Raw genomic sequence first — 17,329 nt, forward strand, 5'->3', positions numbered from 1 at the left:
CAAGCTGGGCTGCCCGGAGGAAGTGACACTGAAGATGAGGCCAGAAAGTGACCGGAGTTATTTAACAAACAAATCGGGTGGGCAGGGCATCGAAGGGGAGAGGAATTATCTGCCCTAGACAAGTACTGTGTCAGCAGTGAGAACTGAGGACAACACAGCGGCGTGACGCAACACCACAGGCCTCCTAACCCACACCCCAGGGGCAGGGCCATCAAGGGTTTCAGACAGAGATGCATTTGGAGAGGCTGCGGCACCTGTGCACCGAGGACCAATGGGAGACTGGACAAGTCAGAATGCAGACCTGCATGGAGACTTAGAGGAACCCAAGCAAGAAGAAAGCTGTGTGGCTTGGAGGTAGTGGAAAGACATGAGGCCACCGACTAGATGGGAGGGGGTTTGGTGAGGTTAGTACCTTCAGTGTTCTCACAGATTTAATGGTCTACTCAATTGTGACGTTACTGTTAGAGGTTGATTTTTTTCCCCAGGAAGCTATTATGGACACTAAAGATGATACCCCCCAACTCTAGTTAGGACTGTGACACACATAATCATATATATGTGTGTGACGCCTATGTGGATGTGATTATATGTGTACGTCTGCACACACGATGGTTAGAAACAGACTGTTTGGCAGTGTTAGACTAGAGCCGGATTCTGTCACCGTATCTCCCACCAGTTTTCCCACAAGCCAAAAAAGGAAGAGTCAGCAGGAAAGGGGAGGGGGAGGGAGGGGTGCACCAGAAACAGAAGGAAGCAGCAACTATGCAGCTAGTCCGAGGGAGATGTCTGGATGAGCAGCTCTGTCCGGCCCAGCCCCATGGCAGGCACACAGAGCCCTCACACAAGCCAGGGCAGCCGAGGCTGATACAATCACGCACTGAAAATCTGAGACCAAACTCCACAGCACTGCTTCCACAAGCCCCAGGCAATCTGGATTCTAAGGTGGCTCTTTACGCGTGCTCCTTCTGGGAGAGGATACTCAAACACACTGGGTCACTCACTCATTCTGTGTGGCAACTATAAAGCAGATCTCACTGTGAAGTCATAATGGCCATTATGAGACACAAGCACAGTGAGTCTGACTAACTGGCCAGGGCAACCCCTTCATGTCGGCATGGTAAAGGCAGAGAAAAGCCTAAATCCTATAGAATCTCATCAGGGTGATGCCAATTTATCAGCAACTGATTAGGCACTGGCTAGTACCAACAGTCTAGGTGATGTCTCTCCTTTTTATTATTTTGGCTGCACCTCGCGGCTTGTGGGATCTTAGTTCTCCAACCAGGGATCGAACCCCAGCCCTAGGCAGTGCAAGTGCGGAGTCCTAACAACTGGACTGCCAGGAAATTCCCTTCAAAGCTTCTTAAATGAACTTTGATGCCACTGTCACATCAACTTCCAGACCTTAGTACTTAAGAAAAATATGAACCTCTTGCTTGTTATACAAAGGAGGGTGCATGGTATAGACAGCAATGATGAGACTGGCCAAATGAGCTCCAGAGCCCTGCACAAATACTTGATCTCCATGCCTCAGTTTTATCATCTTCAATGTCAGAAAAATATCCCTTACCTTGCAGCCATGATGATGAATCAAAGGGCCCAGTAGGTTCCCAGCACCCTGGAGGCACCCCATCATCTGAGTAATTCAGCAACTATGTACAGGTGCCTACTCCGGTCAGACACTACTTCAGGGGCTAGAAATATAATGGTGAACAAGAGACACTCCTGGGGCTTCCCTGGTAGCGCACTGCTTAAGAACTGGCCTGTCAATGCAGGGGACACGGGTTCAAGCCCTGGTCCACGAAGATCTCACATGCTGTGGAACAACTAAGCCCGCAAGCCACAACTACTGAGCCCACGTGTCACAACTACTGAGGCCCGTGCGCCTAGAGCCCGTGCACCACAAGAGAAGCCACTGCAATGAGAAGGCCGCGCACCGCAACGAAGAGTAGCCCCCGCTCACTGCAACTAGAGAAAGCCCGTGCGCAGCAACAAAGACCCAACACAGCCAAATATATAAACAAACAAACAAACAAATTTATTTATTTATTTATTTTAAAAAAGAGAGACACACTCCTGGAGCATATACTCTAAGTGGAAAGACAATCGATAAATCAAGTAATAAATATGGATTACATCAGAAAAGCCAGAAACCATAGCTCTTCTTACAAGTGTGAGTGCTACTAGATGAGAGCAAAGCAAACTTTCAGCCCCAGGAAGAAGTGCAACAAATGTTTCCGGCTCTCAGCAAGGCTTAATTCATTTCCAGAAAAGACTTGGCAGGATGTGGCTAATCACTCCTGCTTAGGCTTAGAGGAAGCTGACAAGCCAGCACAGAGGCAGTGGGGCAACCCTCTCCCAGTTATTTATTCCTAAAGGAGGCTCAGCAGCCTCGACCACCAATCTCCCCTGAGGTTTTTGCAGTGACTAGACTAGATCTGGCAAAAACAGAAAGCAGCTGACTAAGCTGAGAGACACTAACTGGGTCTTTCACACATTAATCTTATGACCCTGATGAAGCAGTCAGTCTCAGAAGCCTGAAAGGGGCACCAGAGCCAAGGAGACTTCACACCTGCTCAGTGATTTGTCACTCAGGGAAGTTCTTTCCTCTTCTCCAAACAAAGGACACATCAAGGACTGCCTTTTGCTTCTACTAGAGAAAAAGAACAGCTCTTTGGGCATAGTGATGTTCTACTTTTGTTTGCAATTCAGGCCTTGAGGTACAAGGCTCCAGAATTAAGAATGAACCTCAGCTTTTTGAAAATGATGAAAAAAAAATCCACAGTAAAAAGAATATTATTCAGCCTTAAAAAGAAAATTCTGATACCTGCTGCAACATGGATGAACCCTGAAGACATTATGCTCAGTGAAATAAGACACAAAAGGGCAAATATCGCATAATTCCTCTCATGTGAAGTCCCAAGACATCAAATTCAGAGACAGAAGTAGAATGGTGATTGCCAGGGACTAGGGGAAGGGCGAACAGGGAGTTATCCTTTAATGAATACAGAGTTTCTGTCTGGGAAGATGAAAAAAGTTCTGGAGGTAGATGGTGATGGTTGCACAACAATGTGAATTTACTTAATGCCACTGAACACCTAAAAGTGGTTATAAATCGTCTATTTTACGTTATGTATATTTTACCACAACAAAAAAATTAAAAATAAACTTCACCTAATGCTTTTTTCCTAGATAGTTTAAATAAGATTTAGTCGAGTATTCAGAAACACTCTGCAGTGGGTACAGCCCCAGAAACCCCTGTAAGGAGCTCACCTGTATTGGGACCCTCAGTCTCCCCCATGTCCTGGGATCTGCAGGACACACCTACGACTCCAACACAGCCACAGAGGACCTCGGCTCATTCTTTACCCGGTGGCGCTGTTCTTAGAAATTTCTCCACAGCTTCACATGCAGGATTATGACAAATTCCCCCCCAATACTAGGTTGACCCTTTTGTCAATGAAACCCCTGGAGCCTGGGCGGGGAGGGTGGAGGGGTGCAGGAGGGAAGGGCACCTTACTTCTCTCACGGCCACGTCTGATGAGGCTGTATCAGTGATTGATTTGGAGGATTTTCACAACTGGGAGGGGTATTAATAGACACCAAATTCAACCAACTAATTTTGGCAGCTCAGAAGCTGCCTACTTGGTCCTTTGCAGAAGGGTTTCTCTGGCATAGCACAGAAGCAAAGCCGAGTGGCCTCTCCACCTCTCCGACCCCTAACTTCTAATTTTCTTTCAGTCACAGTGGTCTGAGCTCTGGAGGGGGCTGGAGATACAAACAAGGCAATTGCTGGGGGCCAGGAGCAAGGGTAATATAATGAAGGAAATCTAAGATTTCCACCAGAGGTTGAAAAGATACCAAAGGCCAAGGGGACAAATTGACCTCAGGTGCTGAGGCCATTAACAACCTCCAACTCTAAAACTCACAGGAGGCAGGCATGCTGAGCCTGTGTGGATGGCACACAAGCACAAAGCTAGGAATCTTAGCTGCTTCTACTGAATCATGAACATGGGCTGGGGTGGGGTGGGGTGTATGTGTGTGGAGTAAACCAAGAGCCACAAAACAGAGCCGACGTGCAGACTGTACTGGTGGTGGCAGCGGGGAGGGAGAAGCTTATAAATGCTGGTATACCTACAGCGAAGGGCAGCCCAGCAGCGCCCCATACAGGGAATTCCCTCATCTGCGTAAGAGGGGAGCTGGTCTCAAACAGCACTGCTCCCAGGGCTCCGTAGCACAAGGCACAGCCTTCCATTCAGGCAGTTGCACAAGTGCGCTGGCTAATGAATGGATGCATGCAGTCACCAAATGGCTAGCTAAACCCAATTCTCTGAAGACATTAATCTTGGCAGTGGAATCCAGATCCTCTTCAACTCTCTCCCTAGAAAGTAAAATATTAAGTCAATGGTCCTCAGCTCCCAGGACAGCAAGCACCTATTATAAAGGGAATGTTGGGAATGTTCTAAGAGAAAAAGCAGGAAAGCAGTAGGAAGAACATTAAGTGGGCCAGAGGAAGTTAAAAGCTTCACGTGGTAGCTCAAAAAAATCTGCCAGTCTCCAAGAGGCCCAAGAATATTGCAAATGTTCCAAAATGATCGAACCCGTTGCCTTCACGTGTATAGCCAACAACTCACCAGTCTGGCCTCATTTGTAGTTACAGACGTATGTTTTCCTAAAAATCACCAAACGACACAAAAAGTCCACAGGGTTTATGGGAAAAAGTGGAATTAGGGGTATAACACCCAAAAACTTAAGACGGTAAACTTACACACACACAGTAAGAAGCTAACAAAAACCACAGCACAGTTTGACAAATTAAATGGTTAAGAAATGCATATATACTACAACAACTATGGCATTTAGCCAGGTCTGCAGCTCATGAGTTAATGGGAAATAGGGTGAGTGTTGTGACAACAGACGTGCACAGGGTGTGGCTCATGGCACACACAGTCAACTGAGATAGCTGGTGGAGGTCTGAAGTGTATATGGTCTATGTGGCTTGGTTCAGCTGAGTTCAATTTTCTGTTTACCTATTACCCATAGATGAAATTATGCACACTAAACTCAATATTCCCATTATATTCAACTTGTTTCCTAAAGTATCAATCCCGCTGGAACAAATCCATGCTTCCAAACAAGTGTTTAAAGCAGAACTGACTGTACCTTACTTCAGGTACCCTGGATGTCAGTATCCACTCCATGCTCTTTCCTATCACAGTGCCATAATTTGATACATGCTGTTGCCTTGCCTGCAAAGGTTCCCCTACCCCCATTCCACTTTGGGGAACTCCTCATTGTTCAAGGCCTACCTCAAAGAAATGTTACTTACATTTCTCTCACTCCTGACCCTAAATTTCTTCTAGTGTACAAGTATGCTAAACATAACTCTATGTCAAATACTGATCAGGGCATGCCTTCTTCTTTGCACACCACTTGGCACAAACATGGCGAAAAATAATGATTTTTTCCATTGAAATTAAATTATCAAGCTCATTAGATGCTTGAAAGAGATGGCAGATACTTAGAAAAGATAGCATAAAGTGTTTTTGAGAGGGGGGAAAAAAGGATGACTTTCAGAGATGAGAAAACTGGAGCCTGACATTGCAAGTAAAAATACAGTCACCATCAGGAAACAAAGGAAGACTTAAAAACAGATGATCATCATGGCATTTTCAACTTGGAAAGAGAGGCCAGAGCAAAAAGTTCTTAAATATTAGTTAAGAACTGAAAAATATCAAGAAGGTGCTTAGAAAGAAAGCAAATTTTATACCGGTCTGCTATAGCAAGCAGGAGAATTTAGCAACAGTTTGGCTGAAATAAGAGGTGAGGTGCAGCAGACAGACAAACGTCCAGGTCCTAAGACCACCTCCTTTGGTTGGGGGTTGGGGGGACTCACAAAAAATAACTAGAGTCTTCAGGAATACAATGCAGTCACTGAAAATTCAGCTTCTTGAGAATATTTATAATCAGACCCTTCCTGGGTAAACGTTACTTGAAAAAGAAACATAAAAATAAAGACAATATCGCCCACTTTTAAGTTTTATTTTCACTATTTAAAGCTACTAGAAACACCAGCCCTGTGCTTTCCCACCACAGAAAAATGTGAAAGACATAACAAAGTCCAGCAAAAGGAACAAAGACAATGGAATCTGAGATCCAGATGCTAGGTCTCTTCTTACTAACTGTGTGACCTTGGGCAAGTGACTCTGCCCTTCCTGTGCTTCAGGACACATAAAATGGAACTAACCACAACTACCTGGCAGGGTGGATTTGCAAGTGGTAGAGACTACTAAACAGTAGACGTGATATCACAAACCTAGAGTAACCCTTACAGACAACTGAGTTGCATTCCTAAAATCAGAAATTATGATTCCAAAACAAAAAGGCATTAGCAGATAATAATGCCATTTAGCAGACATCCTTTCATTTGAAATTTGTGTATGTCCAGTAAATCTAAATATATATATAGCAAGCTAATTTACTCAGCTATCTGGAGGTACATTCTACAGTTAATGTACCCTACTGGATACACCAGGAAACCATGTGGTTTCAAAAGAATACAGGAAGGCCTGATGGTCACAATTTCTCTTTTGCACCAGCAGGCTACTGATAATACTCATTCTGAAATGTTTCTAGGCCTCTCCTACTCTGCATGATGTGGTATTCAATAAACATGCCAATTCTTATTTATGCCGGGGGGAAAAAAATGCTTCCAAAGTAGATTCCATAACCCTATAGTGGCACCCTCCATCTTAACCTCATGTTTTTCTCACACTTGAACTGTGACCGTATGTCTTCTCACACTTGAGTAAGTCAGCATCTGTGCTCTGGGCCTTCCTCCTCAGAGAGGAAACCTCGAAATGCCTCGCTCTAAAATTCCCAAAGTCCTGCTGGGAAACAAGCTATTTAGAAAGATAAGTTAGAAGAGCACATATGTGAATTAGATCTCAATAACAGAGTCAACCCTGTAATATTCTACAGGAGCCACCTTATCCCTCAAAAATTCCTAATTTGGGGACGGTGAGAGATGTACATAAATCATTCCAAAATGAGACATGGATAACATATACACAAGAACATACAAAGCCATTTTTATACAGCATACAAACCAATTACCTTGTGCACATATTTTCATTGAGTAGTACCCTAAAACGTTTCCAAAAATTGGCAGGGGTATAAAGTACCGGATATGGACTTTGCTAAGAGCTTTTTAGTAAAGAGCCAGTGAAGAACTACCATGACTGGCAATCGCCGTTATCAAGTTCAGTGACTAGTCACTACCCTGGTCCAGGCTATCCTTTTTTTTTTTTTTTTTTTTGCTGTACGCGGGCCTCTCACTGGTATGGCCTCTCCCGTTGCGGAGCACAGGCTCCAGACGCGCAGGCTCAGCGTCCATGGCTCACGGGCCCAGCCGCTCCGCGGCATGTGGGATCTTCCCAGACCGGGGCACGAACCTGCATCCCCTGCATCGGCAGGCGGACTCTCAACCACTGCGCCACCAGGGAAGCCCCAGGCTATCCTTTTCTCTCTTCCTAACTGGTCCTGAAGCCACTAGTTTTGTCCACTTTTCTAACTATCCTTCTCATAGCACAGTGATTTTTCTAAAACGCAAACCTAACCCTGTTAACTTCCCTGCTTAGCACTCAATTTAGTGATTTCCCACCTGGCCTTAAGATAATTTCTGAACTCCTTATTGTGGAGGCACACCGGAGACCTTTTGTGATCTAGTTCCTGCTTACCTCTCCAGTCCCACCTTCCTACCATTTATATTTCAACCTCAGGGAATGTCTCTCACTCTCTCCACTCTGGCTCCTGGGCCTGTACCATGCCTATTTTTGTGAAAGCAGAAAGCCTGGCATGCAGAAGACCTCAAAATGTGATGACTTAAAAAATTAACGTCCGCATTCTCAAGGGGGCGAAAAAAAGCCCCCTCTTTTTATGTACAAAGCATAACATGCATATAGCACATAAAATGGGCATACAGTGTGAAAGCAGCATTAAAATTTCCTGGAGTGGGCAATCAGGAAAACAACGTGTAAAAAAGCTCGGGTGTGAGGGGGGAGGGGCGGAGTCGTCGTTGTAAAAAGGTTTATAAATATTGGATTACAGCAAGATGTGAGTCAAAGTTGGAAACTCAAGTTCACGCAATACAGAAGCCAGCTACACATCTTTCTACTTGAATATTCCCATTTCACCTCAAACTCATACACAAAACTACCCAGTATGTCCCCCCATCCATCAAAAAACAAACCACCAGAAAGACAAAGCCAAACGATTCCCTTCAACGTTTCTGCCTCTCATTAGCAAACTCCAGGTCACTGAATTCAAAAGGCTAGCTCTGCAGTCAGGGAACCGAGGCTGTGACCTTGGGGAGACCACCTCGGTCTCCCCGGCCACTCAGGCAGCCTCAGCGAATGCAGGACCGCAGAGCTGAGACCCCACGTGTGGCTCCGAGAACGTGGCGCAGAAGCACAAGGTAGGTATGGCCGTGACCGTCGATGGGAAGGGACTGGAGTTACACAAAAGCCAAAACCTCACAAAAACCTCTACCAAGGCTCTGAACTCTCCCCTTCTCCCTCGACGGGTCAAAGGGTGGAAAGTGGCGTCCACTTAGTCCTGTGCTTCAGGCACCTGTCTCCAGGCGCCCGCGGGGGTCTCGGCCGCAGGCCTCGGCGGCCACGCGCCCAACCAACGCCCGGAAGCCGAGGACCTGCTGAGCTCTGCCCCCGGCGGGCGCCCCAGCCCCGTCCAAGCCCGGAGGAGACTCCGCCCGGACGCCCGCGCCGACTAGCAGGCCCGCGATGGCGGAGCGGCTGCGCGAGCACACAAAGGCGGCGGTCTCGGTGGGGACCAAACCCTCGCCCAGTCTTCCCGAACGCTGGTGCACGCCCGCGCCCCGCGCCCCGCCCGGCCCTCCGAGTGACCTTGGGCGCGTCCCTCCCCACCCAGCCTCAGTTTCCCCGGCGACACTAAGACGAGGCGCCGCGGCCTGCCCAGGCGGCCGACACCCGCGGCGGGGCCTCCCCACTTCCGTCCCCGCGCCGAGCTGGGCTTGCGCGGAGAGCGGGGTGGGAGGGCAGGGGAACCGGCCCGCGGGCCCGGGGAGGCCCGGTCGGAGATCGGGGACCGAGCGTGGTCGGCCGCGCCACGGCGGCTCCTTGGGCCGCGGCGCCGAGGCCTCCGCAGGCCGCGAAGCCGCCCGAACCCCAAATCCGCCCGACCCTGCCTTGCCGCCCCCTCCCCGCAAAGCCTGGCCCTGCCTGGCGCTGGTGGGACTCGGCAGACGCGGCGGTCGACGAACCCAAGCGAGGAAAGACCTTTGGAAGCCGCTGAGAAGCCCTCAACAAGAAACCGCCGCCTCAACAGCGACCCACTTCCGCTCCGGAGACCTCGGCTCCGCCCCCCGCGCGTCCCTATTGGCCACTGCTGTCCCTACTCCCGTGGTCGGCCGGTCGAGGAGGTATATTTTCAATCTTATTGGATAAGAAACCATCTATTACCACTTTGAAATGGGCCTCCTTCCGGCTCCGCCCACGCTCGCGAGCGCAAGTTCCTTCCTTCCCGCGAGAGAGCGGTCGGCGCCCCTCGGCCCGCAAGGCCTCCCGGGAGTCGTGGTCTGGGCTCCGGCTGCCCTGCTCGCGGCGCGGAGCCGGACGCGCTTCTCCCAGCCTGTTTTCTGGGGTCTCTACTATCGGTCTGGATCTGCAGGTCCTCCGGGCGGCCACGCCCCCCGACGTGCCAGGCCCTGGGCCTGCGCCTGGTCCCTGCGATCCCGGGCTCTGCCAGGCTGTTGGTGGAGACGCGAGGGAAGCACAGCCCGGCCCATCTTCGGGATCCCAGAGGAGGCACTCAACCAGGACGTCTGGGAGAGCTCTCCGGAGGAAACGAGCTGCGAACTGAAAGGACTAGAATGGAGGAGAGAGTTCCAGGAAGAGGGAGCCTGGATGGGGAAAGGTGGGCTAGCATGTCCAGAAAACTGGACGCTGCCCAGTGCGCCACGGGTTCAGAGGTTGGGAGAGGTGGGGGTCGGGGAAGGCACGAGTCAGACCTTGGAGGGCCCACATGCCAGGCTAAGAGTTTGGATTATCCCGAAGACAACAGGTGTCAGGAAGGGAAGGACTGAACCCGTGGAGTACTCTTCTCGCCCAGGTCCGGTCCAGCCCGGTCCTGGGAAAGGGGCCATGGCCCAGGCAAAAGCCTGGAGGTCTCTGGGGCATCTGGTGCCACTCCCAGAATCAAGAAGAGAGTGTGGGCCCTGGATCCCTCCTGCCTGAGATTGAATCCCAGCTCCATGGTTCAGGCAAGTCTCACGGTTCCCTGGCCTGTAGCATGGAGGTAATAGCAGTACCTATCTCGGGGAAGGTGGGAGTCGGGAGGACTCAACACTGAACACAGGTGCATGCCAGCCCTGGGTGGGGCTGCATATCAGAATTGGGATTGGAGAATCTGGTGGCGAGTTCCTTGAGTTCAGCTCTCAGAACTGGACTTGAGCATGGATTTGGCAACCAGAAAAGAGAGCCCAGCTTGTCTCTCTTGTTCTGAGAATAACCAGGTCACCCCAGCAGGCCACCCTGGACATGCCCACACTGTGGCCAGGTGGAGAACAAGAGGCCACCTGAGGTCCAGGCTCTAAACTGGTGCCCAGCCAGCCCTGCTGAACCTTACTGGCCAAAGCAAGTCAGCCCAGATTCAAGGACTGGGGGAAATAGACTCTGCCTATTTCCTACTCTGTTCCTTGCCTTGGCAGGGGTCACAAGGCAAGGAGCATGGATACTGGGAGACATTGTTGCCATCAGTTTACCACACAAGGCTGGCCCTCAGCCCATAAACTCAGGGGATGGCCCAAGACCTGACCCTACTGGGGTTTGTATGGAGCCGAAGCCCCAGGTGCTCTCAAGGCAGCTCTGAGCAGCTGCCCAGTCCAGGAGGGCAGGTGGGGACCCTGTGGATTGCCAACCAGCATTACTCCTAATAGCACCCTGAGTCTGTTGGGCCATCACCTGTCCCCTCTGCTCCAGAGGCCAGTCTGATAGGTGAAGGGTAATTCTCTCCCTCTGCTACAGTGCTTGCTTCGGCCCCCATGTGCTGCAAGGGCCCCCATGCAGACCTTCCCCCACTACAGGAACTGGTTCAGCAGAGCATGTTCAATCCAGGCCAGTGAGACTGGAGCACAAGGCTTGGAGGACAGAGAGGTTTTCCTCCTACAAGAACTACCAGGGAGAGATGGCCCTTCTTCCTCCAGACATGTGAGGTTGGAACTGCTACCAGATTGGAGCCAGAGCTCCTTGGATCAGGCATGTCCTGAAGTCTACCCTATTTTGGATTGCCAGTTATAGAAGCTAATAATTCCCCTTTTGAAGCCTTCAGAGCTCCTGAGAGCCTCTCTTGGGACAGGTCATCATCAACGTATTCCCTCGATATCAAATGAAATGGGTTTGAATAACAACACAGGATGTAAGAAATGCCATGTTGTTTTTTTTTTAATGAAATTTAATCTGCTCCCAGCTCTAATTTTACAGGGGGGTGGGAAATTCCTCTTTCTACCAACCTCAGTTGTGGGGAAGTCCTGGGGTTCTGACACAGTTCAGAGTATTGGGGGAGAACGCTGGTCTTTAGTCTGTTCTTGTCTCTTTGAGATGTCCACCCTCTTAGTCTGAATGTGCCCGGGGGTCCAGCCTACCCCCTCTGCAGACCCAAGGAGGATGTAGGGTGTGGGGGTCTCTCCTAGACATCTATCCACCTGGCAGTTTCCAGCCCCTCTCTTACTGCCTTGCACCCCATGGGCTTGCCCATTCTCTCTCCTGGGAGCTGCAGCATACTGTGCTTTATTCACCAGCAGGCTTTCACTCAGCCAGCCTGTCCTCAGAGCCATGCACCTCCAGTCCAGTGATGGGTCTGAGGACCCAGGGGAATCACTCCATTCCTGTACAGGCCCTGGGCCAGCTCCTGCCCAGTGGCTCTAACCTCGTTCCTTCAGTGATGCTGGAGAAGGCTGGGCAGTGCTCTAAAGGCATCCAGGCTTAGCTTTGGGTCCTGGCTCTCCCGGCAGGTCATTTCACCTCTCAGCACCAGTGGCCTCATCAGCAGACGGGGAGTGGGGGACAGTTCCTACATCCCCGGCCAGCTCCCCCCCATCGCCGTGAGGTTTGGGAGATAAGGCCGAGAAGGGCCAGTTCCCAGCGGCTCAAGATCCTGGCGACTTCTACTAATTCGCACAAGCACAATCACATTCTCAGTCTTGGGGGTTCCCGGATTAAGCCACCCGACTCCGGGCAGAGAATGGGGATTCCAGCTTTCCACAAGCAGAACAGGCTCTGGGAACTCCGATGGGGGGGCATGGGCAGGAATGCCTAGCGCTAGGCCGTAGGAAGGGCTAGAATCTGGGTTAGGGTGGCCATGTTTAGCACATAAGATACAAGACGCCCAGATAAATTTGAATTCCAGCGGATCCTTCTGTTAGCATTAGCTTGTCCCACGCAATGACTGGCATTTTATTTGGCAACCCTGCTATGGGCGGGAGGAGCCTGGGGCGGAGTGGGGCGGGGGGCGCGGCCAAGGAAGGGGAGGTGCACACCGCCGCCCAGGCTTTTTTCGGGCGAGGGTCTCGGGGTCCCGGGGCGGGCCGCCCAGCTCAGACGGCCCCCAGGCAACGAGCGGGCCCGCGTGCCGAGCCTCCCCGCTGCATCGCCCGCAGCCTGCGCTCCCGGCTCTGCTCCAGCTCCAGCCTGTGCCGCGCCTCCAGCTGCGCCTGCGGGCGGGCGGTGGAGGTCGGCGCGGGGCAGGCCCGTCCCCCACCGCGGCTTCCCCGTCCCCCCACACCGCGCCCCGCCCCCCGCTACCTCCAGCGCCTGCGCTGCGCACCCTCGCGCCCGCCCCCGGGGCTCACCTGCTGCTTGGGGCGAGCTGCTCGCGGCGCTGGCACGTGCAGCAGTGCCTCCTGCCCGCGGCGCTCGGCCGCCTTCTCCCGGATCCTGCGCTGCAGCTCCAGCACCCGCTCGTCCTGGGAGGGCGCTCCCGCGGCCGCCGACTGCGCCTTCTTCTCCTCCCACCTGGGCGGGCGGCGGGGCTGGCTTAGGAGAACCCCACCGCGGGTTGACTCCAGGGATTTAGGTGCAGGGGGAGAGGCCCCCCGAGGACCGCTCGGGGCGGGGTTCCCCCCAGCGCCTCTTCCTTTTTGCTCCTTGTATTTCACAGTTTAAAAAGTATTCCATAGAGGGCTTCCCTGGTGGCGCAGTGGTTTGAGAGTCCGCCTGCCGATGCAGGGGACACGGGTTCGTGACCCGGTCCGGGAGGATCCCACATGCCGCGGAGCGGCTGGGCCCGTGAGCCTTGGCCGCTGAGCCTGTGCGTCCGGAGCCTGTGCTCCGCAACGGGAGAGGCCACAACAGTGAGAGGCCCGCATACCAAAAAAAAAAAAAAAAAAAAAAGTATTCCAGAGGTATTAACTATCTTGGTACTGGGGATAAAAAAAGAGAACGCCCTTTCATCTTGCCCTCCCCTTGCCACTCTTGCCTAGAGATAGCCACGGCTAATATTCTGCTGTCTTTGCAGATCTCTTCCATACTTGGCCAGAAGGGGCCGGAAAAGTCACCACAGTGTTTCTAACAAAGAGGGGTGCGTGTGTCCACGTGCTTTCCATTAAAAGAGAGGAGAGATGTTTAACAACCAAATTCGATGTGTGAACCCCAACTAAGTCCTGGTTTAAAAAGGAAAAAAAAAAGGGACTTCCCTGGTGGCGCAGTGGTTAAGAATCTGCCTGCCAATGTAGGGCACAGGGGTTCGAGTCCTGGTCCGGGAAGATCCCACATGCCACAGAGCAACTAAGCCTGTGCGCCACAACTACTGAGCCTGCACTCTAGAGCCCGCGAGCCACAACTACTGAAGCCCGCGTGCCTAGAGCCCGTGCTCCACAACAAGAGAAGCTCCCGCACCACAGTGAGGAGTAGCCCCTGCTCTCCGCAACTAGAGAAAGCCCGCGTGCAGCGACGAAGACCCAACGCAGCCAGAAGTAAATAAATAAATAATTTTTTTTTTTTTTAAGAAAATAGTTGGGGGCAAGTGATTGCAAGGGAACTGCCTGGGCGGGAGGGTGGTGGGTTGCTGCGAGGAGAAGCCACCCAGGAGGGTGCAAAAGCAGGCTCCCTGCTCCTTGCCCACCCAAGGCATCCGCCCCGGGCCACTGGCACTAACCTCAAGGCTGCAGACCTCCCCATGGCCGCGCGGCACAGCAAGATCTGCTCCACCGTGTTCTGCAGCGCCTGGCTCTTGGCACGCTTGCCCTGGATGATCTGGTCTCGCTTCTCCTCCTCCTTGCACCTCTGGGTCTCCTTGAGCAGGGCCAGCCGCTCCCGCAGCTCCACGACCGACATCTCCCCTTCCAGGCCATAGCCAGGAATCTGCAGGGTGGGCAGGGAAGGCCCCAGGCTGGGAACCAGGCCCAGGCCCAGCCTGCCTGGCCATCTCCAGGGCGCTGGCACCAGTACCAGCGGCCCTCCTGAGTGCCATAGGCCTGGCCTGGTGCCCAGGAGACCTCCTCCTGTCTACTCAGTGGTGCCTGTGTGACGTGTCCACCATCCGGCTTCTCCAGCCTGGGCCTGCTCTGCAGCCCTCGACCTCTGTGGGGACATCTCAGCTGGGTGCCCTGCAGGCCCCTCCACTGTGGCAGGGCCCAAATGGAGCTCAGCACTGTCTCCCCAGCCAGGACCTGGGGGCCTGGGTAGAGAGCCCTTTGGACTCTGCCCATCCCCCAGGACCAGGCCTGCCCCCACGTCACCGCGTGCCAGCCTGGCCTCTCGTGGTGTTTCTCACACAGGCTTCCAGGCGCTGCTGCCCTTCTCTTAGCCTCCTGCTTGCCCAGCCTTGGGCCTTCGTGCACCTGCGCTCTCCCTACACTGCCTTTTCCACCCAGGCCTAGTGAGTTCCGGGAGCTCCCTCAACACGCAGCTCCACGAAGCCTACCTTGCTCACCTCCAGGGGTGATGGAGGCCTCCCTGGCAGGACTGAGCATCTGGACCAGACCCAGGCCTCCAGCATGGCGGGCACGGGGGAGCTGGGCATGAGCGGATAGGTGGATCTCGGCCTGGGTCCAGACTGCCTTTGGCCTTGGTGGGAATTCTGGACACATCCTTCATGGCAATGCCAGGCCCAGTAAGACCTGGGGAAGCTCCCTGAGGTCGTCACATGGGCATGGGCTCCGGGGGCCACGTCCTCACCTGGGTCAGGTCCACCAGCTTGCCCTTGCGCGTGGGCTGAGTCTCCAGGGCTCGCAACTGGGAGATGAGCTCACAGCGCTGCCTCTGCTCCTCCTTGGCCGCCTCTGCACTGCGCTGTAGCAGCTCCCGGCTCTCCTCTATCACCTCCTGAACTAAGGGCCAAGCGGGGGGTGCTGAAGGGGTCAGAGAGCAGCAGGGCCAGTACCACTGGGCACAGGTAGCTCCCCTGGGAGGGTACCGAGCACCCCCCACCCCGCTGTACCCATCTGCTGTCGGCCCTTCAGGAGCTTTGTCTGCGCCACCTTGACGTTCTTCTGCGTCTCCATCACCTGCTCCACCAGCTCCTTCATGGACCTTTCCTCTTGGAGGCGCCTCTCGGCACATTGCTGCATCAGCTCAGCTGTCTGGACAACCCGCCGGCCACAGTCAGAGCTGCTGCCTGTGACCCTGGGCCTACCCAGCCCCGGGAGCAGCCTGAGGTCTGGACAGCAGACCCAGTCCCTGACCCTGAATCACCCTGGAACCTGGGTCTAAGCTCATCAGCGTCTGGAGGTGGGCCTGCTGGGGAAGTCCTGCCTCGCGTCCTCCCTTCCTCCACTGTGGTCCTGGGGGTGTGAGCCCAGAACTATGCAGCCACCCCCCCCCCCGATCTGACAATAAGCTGAGGAGTGCAGCCAACAGAGTCCTGGGGAAACCAAGTCAGAGCCACTGGGTTTGCCCTGAAGCCCACCCACTGCTGACTCCATTTAAGAGAGCAGGGCACTGCTTGCTTTGCAGCCACGTGGAGCTGGCTGTCCAGATTCTGCCCAAGCCTGTGCATAGGACACGCCAGCCCCCGGGAAGCCCCAGGCTCCCCATCACATGCGCCCCCAGGCATGTCCTGACGGTCACCCCACACTCTTCTTTCTGGAGGAGCCTGAGAAATGTGCGGCTCTAAACCGTGGGGCGTGGTGTTGCCACTTTGAACCGCGCACAAACAGGACTCGCCCCGTGTCCTGGCTGTGGCTTCCCTCTTCTGCTCAGTATCTTGGGGTACTATCCTCATCCACGTTTTCACCAGGATTGCAGTTGACTTATTCTCGTGGCTGTTTCGGGGGATATATAGCAACTCTTTGATACATTCTACCATTGACAGACATTCAGGTTGTTTCCAGGGTGGAGCTATTGTGAACAATTCAGAATATTATTTTCAGTCTTCAAGATACTACAAAGGACAGGGTGGGATGTATACCTCCTGTCACTGCCCAGCGCTGCCAGGGAGCCCCTGGACTCCCAGTCCTGGAGGTCTTGGCAGCTGGGGGCTCATCTCCGACTGCATGGTACGTGCAGGGTCCATGTGTGGCAGCGTGGATGCCAGGCACGCTGGGCAGGAAGGAAGCCTTTCTTAAAGCACTTTGCTAGCACATATAAAAATGGCTTTTGACCATCCCTTTCTGTGCAAGTTCATTCCAGTTTCTAAGAAAAGGAACCCCGGTTCTTGGAGAAATGGCCATTTGAGGGCTGGGGCAGGGAAGATACAAGATGAGCCTGGAGCATTTTATGGCACCGTAAAGTAAGGAAGTGCTCAAAAAACAAAAGGATGATGGGAGGCATGGGGGCAGGTCGAAGGGACACAGGAGCCAGCCTGAAAGGGGTCCCAGTGGCCAAAGCTGGCAACAAAACAAATCACTTCGTATTGGATTATAACACAAAGTATAAAATAAATATGCATGAGTCCACATTGATATAAATTAATGGACTGATATATATAGATATATAAGTGAGTAAATGGGGGAGAAGAGACAAGTCTTCTGTGCTGAAGAATCCACATAACCTACCCACCTCCTTGAGCGTGGGCCCCGCTTAGAGACCCCTTCCAAGGAGCGCAACGTGGAAAGGGGGAATGACCGCGGTGAGAAGCCAGGTGATCAAGTCCAACATCCTCAGTGATAAGTCTGCTGACGGCGGGCACCCCTGAAGGGATGGGATGAAAAGGCACATGGCCCCTGTGGTCTTCCTCCTACACCCAGTCTGAGCATCTCAACAGACAGACGTTCTACAGGATACATGACGAGCACGCCTCACCACTGCCAAGGGCGCCAAGGACAAGGAAAGCCTGAGACAATGTCATGGCCAAGACG

The 17,329-nt window shown here is 53.0% G+C and overlaps 2 protein-coding genes across 2 annotated transcripts in view; both read right to left on the minus strand.

Annotated features, from left to right (window-relative positions):
• The window catches only part of RNF4 (ring finger protein 4), a 43,180-nt gene extending 33,793 nt beyond the window's left edge, over nt 1-9,387 (minus strand). The window contains exon 1 of the mRNA XM_060106891.1: nt 9,315-9,387. The gene's annotated coding sequence lies outside the window, so the exon portion shown is untranslated. The remainder of the gene's footprint in view (nt 1-9,314) is intronic.
• A 3,241-nt stretch (nt 9,388-12,628) lies between these two features.
• The window catches only part of CFAP99 (cilia and flagella associated protein 99), a 36,813-nt gene continuing 32,112 nt past the window's right edge, over nt 12,629-17,329 (minus strand). Inside the window, exons 11-15 of the mRNA XM_060089447.1 lie at nt 15,472-15,613; nt 15,210-15,361; nt 14,188-14,393; nt 12,884-13,046; nt 12,629-12,745 (exon numbers count right to left, since the gene is read on the minus strand). Coding sequence (XP_059945430.1) covers nt 12,629-12,745; nt 12,884-13,046; nt 14,188-14,393; nt 15,210-15,361; nt 15,472-15,613 — 780 coding nt within the window. The remainder of the gene's footprint in view (nt 12,746-12,883; nt 13,047-14,187; nt 14,394-15,209; nt 15,362-15,471; nt 15,614-17,329) is intronic.

Source organism: Mesoplodon densirostris, chromosome 1, assembly GCF_025265405.1.
Source record: "Mesoplodon densirostris isolate mMesDen1 chromosome 1, mMesDen1 primary haplotype, whole genome shotgun sequence".
NCBI classification, from domain to species: domain Eukaryota; kingdom Metazoa; phylum Chordata; class Mammalia; order Artiodactyla; family Ziphiidae; genus Mesoplodon; species Mesoplodon densirostris.